At 44.0% G+C, this 17,303-nt stretch overlaps 1 protein-coding gene across 1 annotated transcript in view; it reads left to right on the top strand.

Annotated features, from left to right (window-relative positions):
* LOC120986160 (stimulated by retinoic acid gene 6 protein-like) overlaps positions 1–17,303 on the top strand; it is an 87,796-nt gene that overhangs the window by 38,987 nt on the left and 31,506 nt on the right. The window contains exons 3-5 of the mRNA XM_040414552.1: positions 13,377–13,474; positions 13,572–13,711; positions 15,537–15,657. Of these exons, the coding sequence (XP_040270486.1) occupies positions 13,377–13,474; positions 13,572–13,711; positions 15,537–15,657 (359 nt within the window). The remainder of the gene's footprint in view (positions 1–13,376; positions 13,475–13,571; positions 13,712–15,536; positions 15,658–17,303) is intronic.

The raw sequence follows: 17,303 nt of genomic DNA, 5'->3' as shown, positions 1-17,303 counted from the left end.
ACCAGTAGCAACCGCTGGGCTTGCGGTCAGTTGTAATCGCTGCTGTTGCTGGAGGACCGACGCCTTCAATCCTGCCACCTCACAAGACAGGCCATGAAATTGATTGGACAGAGCAGCAATTTCATCCATACTGGATTCTAAGTAGGTAAAAAAAAATTTTTTATTTTTTACCTACACAAAATAAGGGCCAGAGATAATGTAACGACGTCACGCACAGGGAGGATAAAAGGGAAAGCCCTGCCCAAGGGAGAGGGAAAGGTGGTGACCCCTAACTCACCTTGCGGCTGGCACCTGACTGCCCTGACGTCCCTAGACGGGTTCCTCACCCGTGCGGCGATCACGTGCCTAAACCCTGGCTTTCCCTAAAATGAGCCCTAGATAGTGAACGGGCCGGTGGGATCGCTAGTCCGCACCACTATCACTAAGAGGGAAACACCAGGGAGAGGACAGACAAAACAGACAAACACATACACCCAGGTGGGCGATCACATTAGACCACAAAGGTCCAACAGGGATCCGGAGGGTAGCGTTCTGGACCAACTACCAGAGAACGCAGCAACACAGCTCCAGAAGGTCAGAATAGATGTCCAGGCAGGAAGTTCTATCTCTGGCAACCAGAGAAGTGTGAGAGAGGAATATAAGGAGGTTTGGGAGTGCTGGACAAGGAACAGCTGAGGAGAAGGAGCTACGGATCCCTGAGTGAGCCAAAAGGGTTTGCAAAGCAAACCCAGAAAGCTACCATAAGGAAAACAGCCCTATCTTAAATAGAGCGTGCAGCCAACCGCTACGACTTCCTGACCCCGGGTATAACAGAGTCAGGCGTGGTTCTCGATACCCTCGTGACATTTGCATGCAGGTGCCTGGTCATGCAGGTTGTGCTAAGGTTCAGAACGTTAATGCCTCGCTTCAGGCTCTGATGGCACAGCGTGCAAACCACTCGGGTCTTGTCGTCAGCACATTGTTTGAAGAACTGCCACGCCAGGGAACTCCTTGAAGCTGCCTTTGGGGTGCTCTGTCCCAGATGGCGGTGGCCAGTAGCAGACGGACTCTCTTGGCGGCGGGTGTTCTGCTTTTGCCCACTGCTCCCTCTTTTGCTACGCTGTTGGCTCTGTCTCACCACTGCCTCTTCCTCCGAATTCTGAAAGTCAGTGGCACAACCTTCATTCCATGTGGGGTCTAGGACCTCATCGTCCCCTGCATCGTCTTCCACCCAGTCTTCCTCCCTGACCTCCTGTTCAGTCTGCACACTGCAGAAAGACGCAGCAGTTGGCACCTGTGCTGTGTTTCGTCATCATCAGAGACGTGCTGAGGTGGTATTCCCATGTCCTCATCAGGAAACATAAGTGGTTGTGCGTTAGTGCATTCTATCTCTTCCACCCCTGGGGAAGGGCTAGGTGGATGCCCTTGGGAAACCCTGCCAGCAGAGTCTTCAAACAGCATAAGAGACTGCTGCATAACTTGAGGCTCAGACAGTTTCCCTGATATGCATGGGGGTGATGTGACAGACTGATGGGCTTGGTTTTCTGCAGAAGACTGGGTGGGAGATAATGTGAACGTGCTGGATCCACTGTCGGCCACCCAATTGACTAATGCCTGTACCTGCTCAGGCCTTACCATCCTTAGAACGGCATTGGGCCCCACCAAATATCGCTGTAAATTCTGGTGGCTACTGGGACCTGAGGTAGTTGGTTCACTAGGACGTGTGGCTGTGTTAGAACGGCCACGTCCTCTCCTAGCACCAGAGGGTCCACTAACCACCACAACCATGACCGCGTCCGCGTCCCTTACTAGATGTTTTCCTCATTGTTACCGTTCACCACAATAAGAAAAAAATTATTTGGCCCAATGTATTGAATTCAAATTCAGGCCTTTTTTTACAGGCACCTAACACTATCTGGCTATCTATTTAGGTACCGTATTATACTAATACAGGCACAGCAGTAACGACAGATTTAGCTGAATATAAATTGTAGGCCTAGTATTTAGGCGCTGGATGACAGGTATCCCTTTTACGGACAGAATTACACGTGGAAATGCACGGTAGCGTCTGAAGTTATTGAGGATGACCCTATCCGCACCTTCAATCTAATATAACCTTTTATGGATAGATTTAAACTTGGCCTGATTGAGCAGAAACCACTAATTTAGGGAATTGCTAAGTTGGGAATTGTATTTCAACCCAGAACAAAAACTGTGCTTTGGCAGACACTAAATAGATTGACCAGCCACAGCAGTAACAACAGATTTAGCTGAATATAAATTGTAGGCCTAGTATTTAGGCGCTGGATGACAGGTATCCCTTTTACGGACAGAATTAGACTTGGAAATGCACGGTAGCGTGTGAAGTTATTGAGGATGACCCTATCCGCACCTTCAATCTAATATACCCTTTTATGGATAGATTTAAACTTGGCCTGATAGAGCAGAAACCACTAATTTAGGGAATTGCTAAGTTGGGAATTGTATTTCAACCCAGAACAAAAACTGTGCTTTGGCAGACACTAAATAGATTGACCAGCCACAGCAGTAACAACAGATTTAGCTGAATATAAATTGTAGGCCTAGTATTTAGGCGCTGGATGACAGGTATCCCTTTTACGGACAGAATTAGACTTGGAAATGCACGGTAGCGTGTGAAGTTATTGAGGATGACCCTATCCGCACCTTCAATCTAATATACCCTTTTATGGATAGATTTAACCTTGGCCTGATAGAGCAGAAACCACTAATTTAGGGAATTGCTAAGTTGGGAATTGTATTCAACCCAGAACAAAAACTGTGCTTCGGCAGACAGCAGACAGTATTACAATTGGCTAGCCACAGCTGAAACACCAGATTTAGGGTACTGCTATTTTGGCAATTGTATTTTACCCCTCAATAAAATAGCAAGCACAGCCAAGCCCCTGATGTTGGCTATAGCAAAAAAAAAACAACACACTATTGATGGTTAAAAATGGACTTGGTGGCAGTTTGTGCTGGCGCACCACAAGACACAAAATGGCCGCCGATCACCCCAGAAAAAAGTGACTGAAAAACGCTCTGGGAGTGAGCAATTGAATAGCAGAGGTTGTATGATACACAGCTGTATATCGATCACTTCAGTAAATAAATCCCTGCCTAATCTCGTCCTAACAGCAGCAGCTGCATCCTCTCCCTACACTGATCAGAGCAGAGTGACGTGCGGCGCTACGTGACTCCAGCTTAAATAGAGGCTGGGTCACATGCTGCACTGGCCAATCACAGCCATGCCAATAGTAGGCATGGCTGTGATGGTCTCTTGGGGCAAGTAGTATGACGCTTGTTGATTGGCTGCTTTGTAGCCTTTCAAAAAGCGCCAAGAAAGCGCCGAACACCGAACCCGGACTTTTACGAAAATGTTCGGGTCCGTGTCACGAACATGTTTCGCCACAGACTGTGGCTTCGTCAGGGGCTCATATACCCCGCATCCCCTGACGAAGCCACAGTCTGTGGCGAAACATGTCGGGAGGGGTGGTATAGAGCGATTTTTAAACAGTGAACAGTGAAAGGGAAACTGCTAATAATACGCTGCAGACAGCAGCTGAACATATAAGGAGAGAGCGTGAGGCTATAGGAATTTAGATTGCAGCGGCCACTCATACCTCCTATGAGATAGTAATAGAGGACGCAGTGCAGTGTTAGCAGAGTTTAGAGAGGAGGGCAGACAGTGGTAAGGGAGACTGGTGAATCATTGACAGCCCTGCGGTGCATACAAGCAGCTACAAATACGAGAGCAGCAACAATGTTAGCTGGATGGTAACCTTGTAGATAGGGACCATTTAGCAGAGAAATTTGGCAGGAGAGATATTTTCACCAGCGTGCCGCAGTGATCCACTGTCAGGAATCTGCCTAAAAAACGGCCAGCGTTAACACCATCCTACATCAAATGGTGGGATGAGGTATACCCTACAAAGGGATCCTATTAAATTACTGTGCATGTAATCACACCCTGTGAATGCCATCACACCACTCCGATAAAATCCCATATTACACTGTGACACTGACAATTTTAATAAATTATTTCTTTTTTGTAGTGTGAGTTTTGAAATAATTAATAAAGTAAAACATTTTAACATTAGTTAGGGACCCCTACAGGGATTTAAGGTCTTGCTAGACCATTGCTGTATAGCTATAGTTGGAGTTTCATTTTGTATGGTGCCTTCTGCCCCTTTAACTTTGGATATAAATGTCACATTTCTAGCAGTGAGGACATTAACTTCCCTCCTTTATTGCCATGTGCATATATTTTATGCTGATAGTATAACATCTGTTTTGCAGCTTTCTGTGATAGAAGCTTGCGAAGTTTGAGCCTAAGTTCTGTAAGGTCCCCTTGAAAGGCTCTGCTTGTAGATTGTTTATTCAGTTTTTCCACAGTGGCTACCTGTGCCAGGAGCGAGTCTATGACCTTCTGCTGTTCAAAATGTTGCTTGTTATTCAATAGAGATTCATTGAGTCTCCAATTCCAATCCCATCTAGGTAGAGAGGCCAGGGTGAGAGTCGCAAGAAAACGGAGCATGGTCCGAGATGGTGATACTTCCTATTCCAGCGGCGCTAAAAAGAGGCAGGAGAGAAGCAGATGTTAGAACACAATCCAACCTCTGATAAGATCTATGTGGGTTGGAGTAAAACGAGAAGTCTTTTACAGTTAGGTTGAGTCGTTGAGATACCTCCACACATCAACCAGGTGTAGGTCATGGTGTTTCCTCTGCAGCCTACCAATATGTTTTTGTGCGATATGTGACTTAGCAGTTGATGAGTCTATCAACGGGTTTAATACTAATTTGAGGTCTGCCCCCAGAATTATGAGCCCCTCAGCAAAGAGCTGGACTGTATCCAAAGTTTTTAACAACCACTGTACAGTGGAAGTATTTGGAGCAGATAGATTGACTAGTGTGAATTTACGACAAACTAATTCACCTTTCAGTGCCAGCATTCTTCCTTCAGCATCTGATAGCTGCTGTTTCAATACGAATGGAACAGTATGGTGTATTGCTATGGATACCCCTTTGGAGGCCGATGAGGGATGTGTGCTATGGAACCATTATTTATATGGATTGGCTGGTAGCTTTGGTATCCTTCTTTGACGAAAATGAGTTTCCTGCATGAACTCTATTTGGGAATGCATTTTGCGCAAAGTAAGCATCACCTGCCTACGTTTGCAGGGGGAATTCATCCCCTTCACTTTAAATGTGGTAATCTTAATATTACTCATAGTTTACCAGTGGTTATCCAATTTACTTGAACGATAGGAGGAACTGGTTATTGCGAAGAAGAAAGGTTTTTCAAATAGGGATGAGGTATGAGGGAAAGGGAATTGGTTCAAGTGTATGAAATAAAGGGGGTATAGATAGAGTGGAAAGAAAAAGGAGTGTCAGCAATTAAAGGGAGGGGGGAAAAGAACGAAAACAGTAACAGTAAAAACAAAGAAAAGACCAAGACATAGGGCCAGATTTATCATTAGTTCAAGTCCGAATAATGGAGTGAAAAAGTTGCAAATTTTTGCGCAATCTCTTAAACTGCGCAAGAATTTGCGACTTTTATTGGCTCTGCACTATGCTCACCAGTTTTCTGAATGTGGGCGTGTTTTCTTCTGTAAATGAATCTCTAGATATTTACTATTGCGACTATTTAAAAAGTCGCAAAAAAATGTGCAATTTCACTCCAGTGAGGACCATGCTTATCTTATGCGACTTTTTAATAGAACATGCGGCTTTTTCGTAAAGACGTGCGACTTTTGTAAAGCTGCTTACTCACGTAAACTGCTACCGTCAAATCACATTTATTACAGTCCTAAAGGGCCGATCATAAATCTGACTTGGCTAAAACTGACTTTAGCCATATGTGAAAGTGGAGTGAGCTGTCAGAGTAATGATAAATCTGGCCCATAGTCTTATACAGAAAAAAAATTCTGCAGCCCGGCTAGGATCTCTTCTGCTGATATAAAGGACTTGTTCTACCTATCTAGCCGGTGTCGCCCATCATTAATTTGTCTGGTCAAAAACCCCTATAGGTGCAAGGCTTGAAATCCAACAGGAGGGGGATAATCTCCACCCAGGGTAAGTATCTAACCGCACGGGGAGGGGTATAGGGGTATTGTCAAGTATTCCTCGCCTAGTCGCTTACCCCAAGCGTATCGACCAGACCCTCAGATAACTGTCATAAAGTGACCTAGTTCGTCCTTAAAATATGGTGGGGGGGGCGTGGCAGAGGGAAAGAGCGGGGAGGAAGGGAAGATGGAAAAGAGGGGAGATTAAAAGGGAGCGGGGGGGGAGAGAGGAGAGAAACCTCACACCCGCCCCACCTCAACCCCCCATAAGGACACACAACACACCTTCCAGTGAAAACATATTCAAATGAATGTCGTTAAATTCAAGATATATAAGCACAATATAAGCACACACTGTAGGTTCAACTCGTGATAACCTTGAACCTCAAGCTGGCGTTCAACACCAATTGACCGTTGACCAGTGTCCCCTTGCTTTCATTTTTTCCGCCCACTCACTCCTTTTCTTCCTATCCAGTCTAGTGGGTCATTTATATATGTTGATGGTCAATGTCCCTTTAAGGTAGGAATCTCCGTCCCCTCTCCAGTTCTTCAGGTTGGGAGAGATGCTAGTCTGACCACGGATTTCGCCAACCCGGTGACCTTAGTTTTAGACACTTTTCTCCACGGCACAACACATGGTAGCTGAGGCAGTGTAGCCTGTTGCACTACTGGCATCCAAGTAGGTATCTCAATAGGTTGAATTCCCAGAACTGACCAGGCATTTTCTAGGTCCTCCGGTGTATGAATTGCTATTCTCTTTCCATTCTTAAGGATGGAGACACCAGAGGGATATAGCCACGAGTATGGTATTCTTTGTGCTCTTAGGACCTCTAGCAGCCGCTTCATGATACGTCGTTTTGCCAACGTGGAAGGAGCAATAAATGATATATGGCTATGTCTGCTCCTGCTTAACCACCTCAGCCCCCCTAGCTTAAACACCCTTAATGACCAGGCCACTTTTTACACTTCTGACCTACAGTACTTTCACCGTTTATTGCTCGGTCATGCAACTTACCACCCAAATGAATTTTACCTCCTTTTCTTCTCACTAATAGAGCTTTCATTTGGTGGTATTTCATTGCTGCTGACATTTTTACTTTTTTTGTTATTAATTGAAATTTAACAATTTTTTTGCAAAAAAATGACATTTTTCACTTTCAGTTGTAAAATTTTGCAAAAAAAACGACATCCATATATAAATTTTTCTCTAAATTTATTGTTCTACATGTCTTTGATAAACAAAAATGTTTGGGTAAAAAAAAAATGGTTTGGGTAAAAGTTATAGCATTTACAAACTATGGTACAAAAATGTGAATTTCCGCTTTTTGAAGCAGCTATGACTTTCTGAACACCTGTCATGTTTCCTGAGGTTCTACAATGGCCAGACAGTACAAACACCCCACAAATGACCCCATTTCGGAAAGTAGACACCCTAAGGTATTCTCTGATGGGCATAGTGAGTTCATAGAACTTTTTATTTTTTGTCACAAGTTAGCGGAAAATGATGATTTTTTTTATTTTATTTTTTCTTACAAAGTCTCATATTCCACTAACTTGTGACAAAAACTAAAAACTTCTATGAACTCACTATGCCCATCAGCGAATACCTTGGGGTGTCTTCTTTCCAAAATGGGGTCACTTGTGGGGTAGTTATACTGCCCTGGGATTCTAGGGGCCCTAATGTGTGGTAAGTAGTTTGAAATCAAAATGTGTAAAAAATGGCCGGTGAAATCCGAAAGGTGCTCTTTGGAATGTGGGCCCCTTTGCCCACCTAGGCTGCAAAAAAGTGTCACACATGTGGTATCTCCGTACTCAGGAGATGTTGGGCTATGTGTTTTGGGGTGTCATTTTACATATACCCATACTGGGTGAGATAAATATCTTGGTCAAATGCCAACTTTGTATAAAAAAATGGGAAAAGTTGTTTTTTTGCCAAGATATTTCTCTCACCCAGCATGGGTATATGTAAAATGACACCCCAAAACACATTGCCCAACTTCTCCTGAGTACGGAGATACCACATGTGTGACACTTTTTTGCAGCCTAGGTGGGCAAAGGGGTCCACATTCCGTTTATGAGGGCATTTTTAGACATTTGGATCCCAGACTTCTTCTCACGCTTTAGGGCCCCCAAAAAGCCAGGGCAGTATAAATACCCCACATGTGACCCCATTTTGGAAAGAAGACACCCCAAGGTATTCAATGAGGGGCATGGCGAGTTCATCGAAAAAAATAATTTTTGGCACAAGTTTGCGGAAATAGATTTTTTATTTTTTTTTCTCACAAAGTCTCCCTTTCCGCTAACTTGGGACAAAAATTTCAATCTTTCATGGACTCAATATGCCCCTCAGCGAATACCTTGGGGTGTCTTCTTTCCAAAATGGGGTCACATGTAGGGTATTTATACTGCCCTGGCATTCTAGGGGCCCTAAAGCGTGAGAAGTCTGGAATATACACTGCGTGCAGAATTATTAGGCAAATGAGTATTTTGACCACATCATCCTCTTTATGCATGTTGTCTTACTCCAGGCTGTATAGGCTCGAAAGCCTACTACCAATTAAGCATATTAGGTGATGTGCATCTCTGTAATGAGAAGGGGTGTGGTCTAATGACATCAGCACCCTATATTAGGTGTGCATAATTATTAGGCAACTTCCTTTCCTTTGGCAAAATGGGTCAAAAGAAGGACTTGACAGGCTCAGAAAAGTCAAAAATAGTGAGATATCTTGCAGAGGGATGCAGCACTCTTAAAATTGCAAAGCTTCTGAAGCGTGATCATCGAACAATCAAGCGTTTCATTCAAAATAGTCAACAGGGTCGCAAGAAGCGTGTGGAAAAACCAAGGCGCAAAATAACTGCCCATGAACTGAGAAAAGTCAAGCGTGCAGCTGCCAAGATGCCACTTGCCACCAGTTTGGCCATATTTCAGAGCTGCAACATCACTGGAGTGCCCAAAAGCACAAGGTGTGCAATACTCAGAGACATGGCCAAGGTAAGAAAGGCTGAAAGACGACCACCACTGAACAAGACACACAAGCTGAAACGTCAAGACTGGGCCAAGAAATATCTCAAGACTGATTTTTCTAAGGTTTTATGGACTGATGAAATGAGAGTGAGTCTTGATGGGCCAGATGGATGGGCCCGTGGCTGGATTGGTAAAGGGCAGAGAGCTCCAGTCCGACTCAGACGCCAGCAAGGTGGAGGTGGAGTACTGGTTTGGGCTGGTATCATCAAAGATGAGCTTGTGGGGCCTTTTCGGGTTGAGGATGGAGTCAAGCTCAACTCCCAGTCCTACTGCCAGTTTCTGGAAGACACCTTCTTCAAGCAGTGGTACAGGAAGAAGTCTGCATCCTTCAAGAAAAACATGATTTTCATGCAGGACAATGCTCCATCACGCGCGTCCAAGTACTCCACAGCGTGGCTGGCAAGAAAGGGTATAAAAGAAGAAAATCTAATGACATGGCCTCCTTGTTCACCTGATCTGAACCCCATTGAGAACCTGTGGTCCATCATCAAATGTGAGATTTACAAGGAGGGAAAACAGTACACCTCTCTGAACAGTGTCTGGGAGGCTGTGGTTGCTGCTGCACGCAATGTTGATGGTGAACAGATCAAAACACTGACAGAATCCATGGATGGCAGGCTTTTGAGTGTCCTTGCAAAGAAAGGTGGCTATATTGGTCACTGATTTGTTTTTGTTTTGTTTTTGAATGTCAGAAATGTATATTTGTGAATGTTGAGATGTTATATTGGTTTCACTGGTAAAAATAAATAATTGAAATGGGTATATATTTGTTTTTTGTTAAGTTGCCTAATAATTATGCACAGTAATAGTCACCTGCACACACAGATATCCCCCTAAAATAGCTAAAACTAAAAACAAACTAAAAACTACTTCCAAAAATATTCAGCTTTGATATTAATGAGTTTTTTGGGTTCATTGAGAACATGGTTGTTGTTCAATAATAAAATTAATCCTCAAAAATACAACTTGCCTAATAATTCTGCACTCCCTGTAAATGTCTAAAATTTTTTACGCATTTGGATTCCGTGAGGGGTATGGTGAGTTCATGTGAGATTTTATTTTTTGACACAAGTTAGTGGAATATGAGACTTTGTAAGAAAAAAAAAAAGAATTTCCCCTAACTTGGGCCAAAAAAATGTCTGAATGGAGCCTTACAGGGGGGTGATCAATGACAGGGGGGTGATCAATGACAGGGGGGTGATCAGGGAGTCTATATGGGGTGATCACCCCCCTGTCATTGATCACCCCCCTATAAGGCTCCATTCAGATGTCCGTATGTGCTTTGCGGATCCGATCCATGTATCCGTGGATCCGTAAAAAACATACGGACATCTGAATGCAGCCTGACAGGGGGGTGATCAATGATAGGGGGGTGATCAATGACAGGGGGGTGATCAGGGAGTCTATATGGGGTGATCACCCCCTGTGATTGATCACCCCCCTATAAGGCTCCATTCAGATATCCGTATGTGTTTTGCGGATCCGATCCATGTATCCGTGGATCCGTAAAAAACATACGGACATCTGAATGCAGCCTTACAGGGGGGTGATCAATGACAGGGTGGTGATCAGGGAGTCTATATGGGGTGATCACCCCCTGTCATTGATCACCCCCCTGTAAGGCTCCATTCAGACGTCCGTATGTGTTTTGCGGATCCGATCCATGTATCAGTGGATCCGTAAAAAACATACGGACATCTGAATGCAGCCTTACAGGGGGGTGATCAATGACAGGGGGGTGATCAATGACAGGGGGGTGATCAGGGAGTCTATATGGGGTGATCACCCCCCTGTCATTGATCACCCCCCTATAAGGATCCGTTCAGATGTCCGTATGTGTTTTGTGGATCCGATCCATGTATCCGTGGATCCGTAAAAAACATACGGACATCTGAATGCAGCCTTACAGGGGGGTGATCAATGACAGGGGGGTAATCAGGGAGTCTATATGGGGTGATCACCCCCCTGTAAGGCTCCATTCAGACGTCTGTATGTGTTTTGCGGATCCCATCCATGTATCCGTGGATCCGTAAAAAACATACGGACATCTGAATGCAGCCTTACAGGGGGGTGATTAATGACAGGGGGGTGATCAGGGAGTCTATATGGGGTGATCACCCCCGTCATTGATCACCCCCCTGTAAGGCCCCATTCAGACGTCCGTATGCGTTTTGCGGATCCGATCCATGTATCAGTGGATCCGTAAAAATCATACGGACATCTGAATGGAGCCTTACAGGGGGGTGATCAATGACAGGGGGGTGATCAATGACAGGGGGGTGATCAGGGAGTCTATATGGGGTGATCAGGGGGTTAATAAGGGGTTAATAAGTGACAGGGGGGGTGTAGTGTAGTGTAGTGTGGTGCTTGGTGCTACATATTACTGAGCTACCTGTGTCCTCTGGTGGTCGATCCAAACAAAAGGGACCACCAGAGAACCAGGTAGCAGGTATATTAGATGCTGTTATCAAAACAGCGTCTAATATACCTGTTAGGGGTTAAAAAAATCACATCTCCAGCCTGCCAGCGAACGATCGCCGCTGGCAGGCTGGAGATCCACTCGCTTACCTTCCGATCCTGTGAACGTGCGCGCCTGTGTGTGCGCGTTCACAGGAAATCTCGCGTCTCGCGAGATGACGCATATATGCGTGACTGTGCGCAGGGCTGCCGCCTCCGGAACGCGATCCTGCGTTAGGCGGTCCGGAGGCGGTTAAGTAAGCTGGCCTCTCTCTCTCTGGCCGTAGATAAAATACGTGCAGTGTCCACAAACGATAAAATGCCACACACCACATCTATAGGTCTTTCAGATGGTTTTGGCGTTGGTCTGAGTGCTCTGTGGATACGTTCTATCATTATCGCCAAAGCAGCCTCTTGGCCCAACAACTCAGCAAATATCTCCATGGCCCCTTTACGTAGCGATTCAGCCGCCCATGTCTCTGGCAACCCTTTTATACATATGTTGCGACTCCTGCTGTGATTTTCCTGATCCTCTATCATTATCATCACTCTGTTGAGCTCTGCTGTATGCATCTCCATATATTCCGCCATTCCTGCAGAGTGTGTTACAACCTCCTGTACTGTGGTCTCTAAGGCCTCTACTCTGTGCCCTATTTGCATGAGCTCAATTTTAATGTCCGACATCTCTGTGAGGACAGGTCTTATTGTCCACTCTAACGCTTGTCCCAGTACCTTGGTTAAAAAGGATTTGGACACCGGCGAACGGTCTTGAGCCTCCGTCTCCTCTCCTTGTGTGCTGTCAGCTTCCGACTATTCTCCCTCCTCAGTTCGCGCCACTTCCTCCGCTATCTTGGTGCTGATACTCGATGCCTGCGTGTCTTTCTTTTTGAGGAAGTGCTGCAACTCCTGCTGGCCCTTTTGCTTTTTTGGTGTGTCTAGAGGGTCGAGCCCTCTCTCCCTGCCGTATTTGACCATATTGGATCAGGTCACTGCTGCTAATCTGGTCTTAAGCGCTTAGGTGCAGAGAAGCTGAAGCTTCACACACCCATCCACTTCAGCGGCCAGGCTCCGCCCCCAGACTACATCATCTTTAGCAATGAATCCAGGTTCTATTTGGGATCCCATGATGGTCAAGTTAGAGTACAGAGGTCTTGTGGTTAATGCTTCAATCCTGCCTTTCCTGTGGGGCAACACACTGTCCAACTGCTGGTGTGATGATCTGTGGAGCCATCACATATGACAGTGGGTCACCCCAAGTGGTGATATGTGGGACATTAGCAGCTCAGTGATACTGTATGTGCAGGAAATCTTGCAGCCACATGTGTTCCTCTTATGGCAGGGCTTTCATTTGGCATTTTTTTCAGCAGGATAATGCTCGTCCACACACAGCAATGGTTTCCCAGAAATGTCTCCTCCAGATTGCAACATTTCCTTGGTCTGCCCAGTAGCCCAATTTATCTGCAATGCAACATTTATAAGACCAGCTGGGACACCAGCTTCAGCAACTTACGAGTGTGCAGGATCTACAGATCCAGATGCAACACGTGTGAGCAAATGTGCTGCAGGATACCATACAGAACCTGTATGCCTCCATGTCCAACTGTATCTCATCTTATATCCTGGAGCCTTCTATCAATTGTACATTTTTCTCTAATAAACTTATCCTTTTGCTCTAATATTGTAATCACTTAAATATCTCATCATTACATTCACACATATAAAGTTTTATTCCATTTAACAACTCCTTCTTTGTGCGTTATTTTTTTTGTCAGTAAGTATATACTGTATATAGATATAAAAATACTTCTATAATATGTTTATGCTTTTTAGGTTTTAATTACACTTATATTATCCTATCTACAACGACAAGCAAAACATGAAAAAACTATGGAAAAGATACCACTGGGCAAGAGATTTGGCATTGTTGTGTAAGTCTTGTTGACCCTTCTGTTATTCATAGATGTCAGTGTGTATTGAGGGTTATTAGAGAAGGATGATGTCTTGCAAGTGTGCTCTGTGTTTTAGGCCTGTGAATTTCATAAGCAGTTACTCAAACAGATGGTCTTACGGGGCCGCGTGTGGAGCTACAGCTACAACAGTTTTTCTCTTGTTCTTCGATGAATATTCCAATTACTTTAACTTTGCTGCACCAACCTGGGCCAAAGGTATGTGTATTTCTTGTAGCCCTTGGGCATAATATAGCTTGGAAGATACCCAACCCACTGCAAAAATAAATAACTAAATCTAAAAATAAGTACAGTATAATGTATGAGTGGGCAGAAGAGCTTAAGACTCAATTAGAATAGTCAGTATCACTTATGTACAGTGGGATGCGAAAGTTTGGGCAACCTTGTTAATCGTCATGATTTTCCTGTATAAATCGTTGGTTGTTACGATAAAAAATGTCAGTTAAATATATCATATAGGAGACACACACAGTGATATTTGAGAAGTGAAATGAAGTTTATTGGATTTACAGAAAGTGTGCTATAATTGTTTAAACAAAATTAGGCAGGTGCAGAAATTTGGGCACCACAAAAAGAAATGAAATCAATATTTAGTAGATCCTCCTTTTGCAGAAATTTCAGCCTCTAAACGCTTCCTGTAGGTTCCAATGAGAGTCTGGATTCTGGTTGAAGGTATTTTGGACCATTCCTCTTTACAAAACATCTTTAGTTCATTCAGGTTTGATGGCTTCCGAGCATGGACAGCTCTCTTTAAGTCACACCACAGATTTTCAATTATATTCAGGTCTGGGGACTGAGATGGCCATTCCAGAACGTTGTACTTGTTCTTCTGCATAAATGCCTTAGTGGATTTTGAGCAGTGTTTAGGGTTGTTGTCTTGTTGAAAGATCCAGCCCCGGCGCAGCTTCAGCTTTGTCACGGATTCCTGGACATTGGTCTCCAGAATCTGCTGATACTGAGTGGAATCCATGCGTCCCTCAACTTTGACAAGATTCCCAGTCCCTGCACTGGCCACACAGCCCCACAGCATGATGGAACCACCACCATATTTTACTGTAGGTAGCAGGTGTTTTTCTTGGAATGCTGTGTTCTTTTTCCTCCATGCATAACGCCCCTTTGTTATGGCCAAATAACTCAATTTTAGTTTCATCAGTCCACAGCACCTTATTCCAAAATGAAGCTGGCTTGTCCAAATGTGCTTTAGCCCACCTCAAGCGGCACTTTTTGTGCTGTGGACGGAGAAAAGGCTTCCTCTGCATCACTCTCGCATACAGCATCTCCTTGTGTAAAGTGCTTAGAATGGTTGAACGATGCACAGTGACTCCATCTGCAGCAAGATGATGTTGTAGATCTTTGGTGCTGGTCTGTGGGTTGACTGTGACTGTTCTCACCATTCGTTGCTTCTGTCTATCTGAGATTTTTCTTGGTCTGCCACTTCGAGCCTTAACTTGAACTGAGCCTGTGGTCTTCCATTTCCTCAATATCTTCCTAACTGTGGAAACAGACAGCTGACATCTCTGAGACAGCTTTCTGTATCCTTCCCCTAAACCATGATGGTGAACAATCTTTGTCTTCAGGTCATTTAAGAGTTGTTTTGAGACCCCCATGTTGCTACTCTTCAGAGAAAATTAAAAGAGGAGGGAAACTTACAATTGACCCCCTTAAATACTCTTTCTCATAATTGGATTCACCTGTGTATGTAGGTCAGGGGTCACTGAGCTTACCAAGCCAATTTGAGTTCCAATAATTAGTTGTAAAGGTTTTGGAATCAATAAAATGACAACAGTGCCCAAATTTATGCACCTGCATCCAATAAACTTCATTTCACTTCTCAAATATCACTGTGTGTGTCTCCTATATGATATATTTAACTGACATTTTTTATCGTAACAACCAACAATTTATACAGGAAAATCATGACGATTAACAAGGTTGCCCAAACTTTTGCATCCCACTGTATATGTATATGTCTATAGTATAGTGGATTGTTTTCAGCCTCACGTAATAATGCATTTCTGCTTAGCTCTAGTCTATCTTCTGTCTGCACTGGAGGTTGGGCTGGATTATTATCCTTTCTTTGCCTGTTTATCTACAGACCACAGATTAATAGGTTCAGCCCTAGGATTTTGCTACTCTCTCTGCTGGTAAGTGACAACAATGTCTATCATAGTAGCTAATATTTGGCCAAGTGCATCGAGGTAAAGAGTGTTGCCTCAGGCTGTGATAAAAGAAAATGACTTCCTCTAACTAGTATCTCAGTTGTACTAAATTGATAGGATGCTTAAAGCAGGATCTCAAATCTTATGGATATGATTCAGGACTTACTAGTTCTACATCATATTTTTGTGTCATAATTGTCTAACTAGCAATTTATGCAATGGAAGTAGCCCCTTACAGTGCTACGAAATCAAGTATCATGAGGTCGAAAAGATCCAGTAGATGGGTTACATTATTTGCCTGCAATTGATAAAGAAGGGCCGAATAATCATCAAGTCTTCCTATTCTATGACTAGGACTTGTGAAGAAATGAACCAGTCCAAACATATCAGTGGGATGGCAGATGGTTTTGTCATCTATTTGAGGTCTCTTTTATTGTACCACTGTTTGCTGTTTGTTCTTAGTTTTGCATATTTAGTCTCTGTTGATATCTCATTTTTGGCTATGTCAGAGGTATACCTCAAGTGTATTCCCCAACATATATCACCGATGGAAGCCTCCAAAGTATAGCAATGTATAGACACACTGTACAATGGAATTATCCCCCATTGTTAAAAACAAAACAAAAAACTCCTCCGTATATAGTACTGTTTGTTTGGCATTCTTTGGGTATACATTGAGTTAATGGAGACCTATAGACAGGTACAATATGGAGGTATACATCAGGGAACACATTCAACGTACGGTAGCTGAAAACGAGAGTGAACAGAGCCTTAAAGGGAACCTGTCACCAGTTTTATGGTGTCCTAACTAAGGGCAACATAAATAAGTGACTGATTCTCTTAGCACAATGCTGGGTCACTTTCTTTAATAGACCAAGTCAATCTGCCAACATCTTGTATTGAAAAGCTCCAGCTGATAATGATGAGTCCTGAATATTCATGAGCTCCTGACTCTTCCCGCCTACCTTCTGCTGATTGACAGTTTGTTTCCATATGAACCAGCAGCAGGTGGGCAGGGGAGTGGCTATAGCTCTGAATTAAATATACGCTGGACTCAATGATATCACGCCGGACTCCAATCAGCTCATTAGCATGCGGCATGCGGCATCTTTGTGTGTATATTATGAGGTAACCATCTGTCACACCAGTAAGTGAATACATCTAAGGTACTTTTTAGTAGTTAATGATTGTATATAATTAGTTAGATTATAATCAAATATCCACATGACAGGTTCCCTTTAAGGGTGTGTTAGACGATTGTTGCAGACAATTGTTGGGAGGGAAGCGACCGTCAGATAGCTAGTGGAGGACACCGCTGCTATTACATGCAGAGATGTCCTCCGTGGCATGAGGAGGAGCAATCATTATGCCATCGCTCATCCCCATGCAGGGCTGTGTGCCAGCGGCAGATTGCTATTACACAGTGTGATCTGTCGCCGGGCACCATAGTGATTTTTATGCATGCTTATTTGTTTGGAGACAGTATTAGACTGCCAGATGATCACTAACGAGCGTTCATAGGAAAATATGGCAGTCTAATACACCCTTTAGGCCTCATGCACATGACTATCTCCGTATTCAGGTCTGCAAAGCACAGATCTGCAAAATACGGACACCTTCTATGTGCATTC

The sequence above is a fragment of the Bufo bufo genome, chromosome 1, assembly GCF_905171765.1.
Source record: "Bufo bufo chromosome 1, aBufBuf1.1, whole genome shotgun sequence".
In the NCBI taxonomy this organism is placed as follows: domain Eukaryota; kingdom Metazoa; phylum Chordata; class Amphibia; order Anura; family Bufonidae; genus Bufo; species Bufo bufo.
The sequence above is the reverse complement of the archived record's forward strand: the minus strand, read 5'-3'. Positions and strand labels throughout refer to the sequence as shown.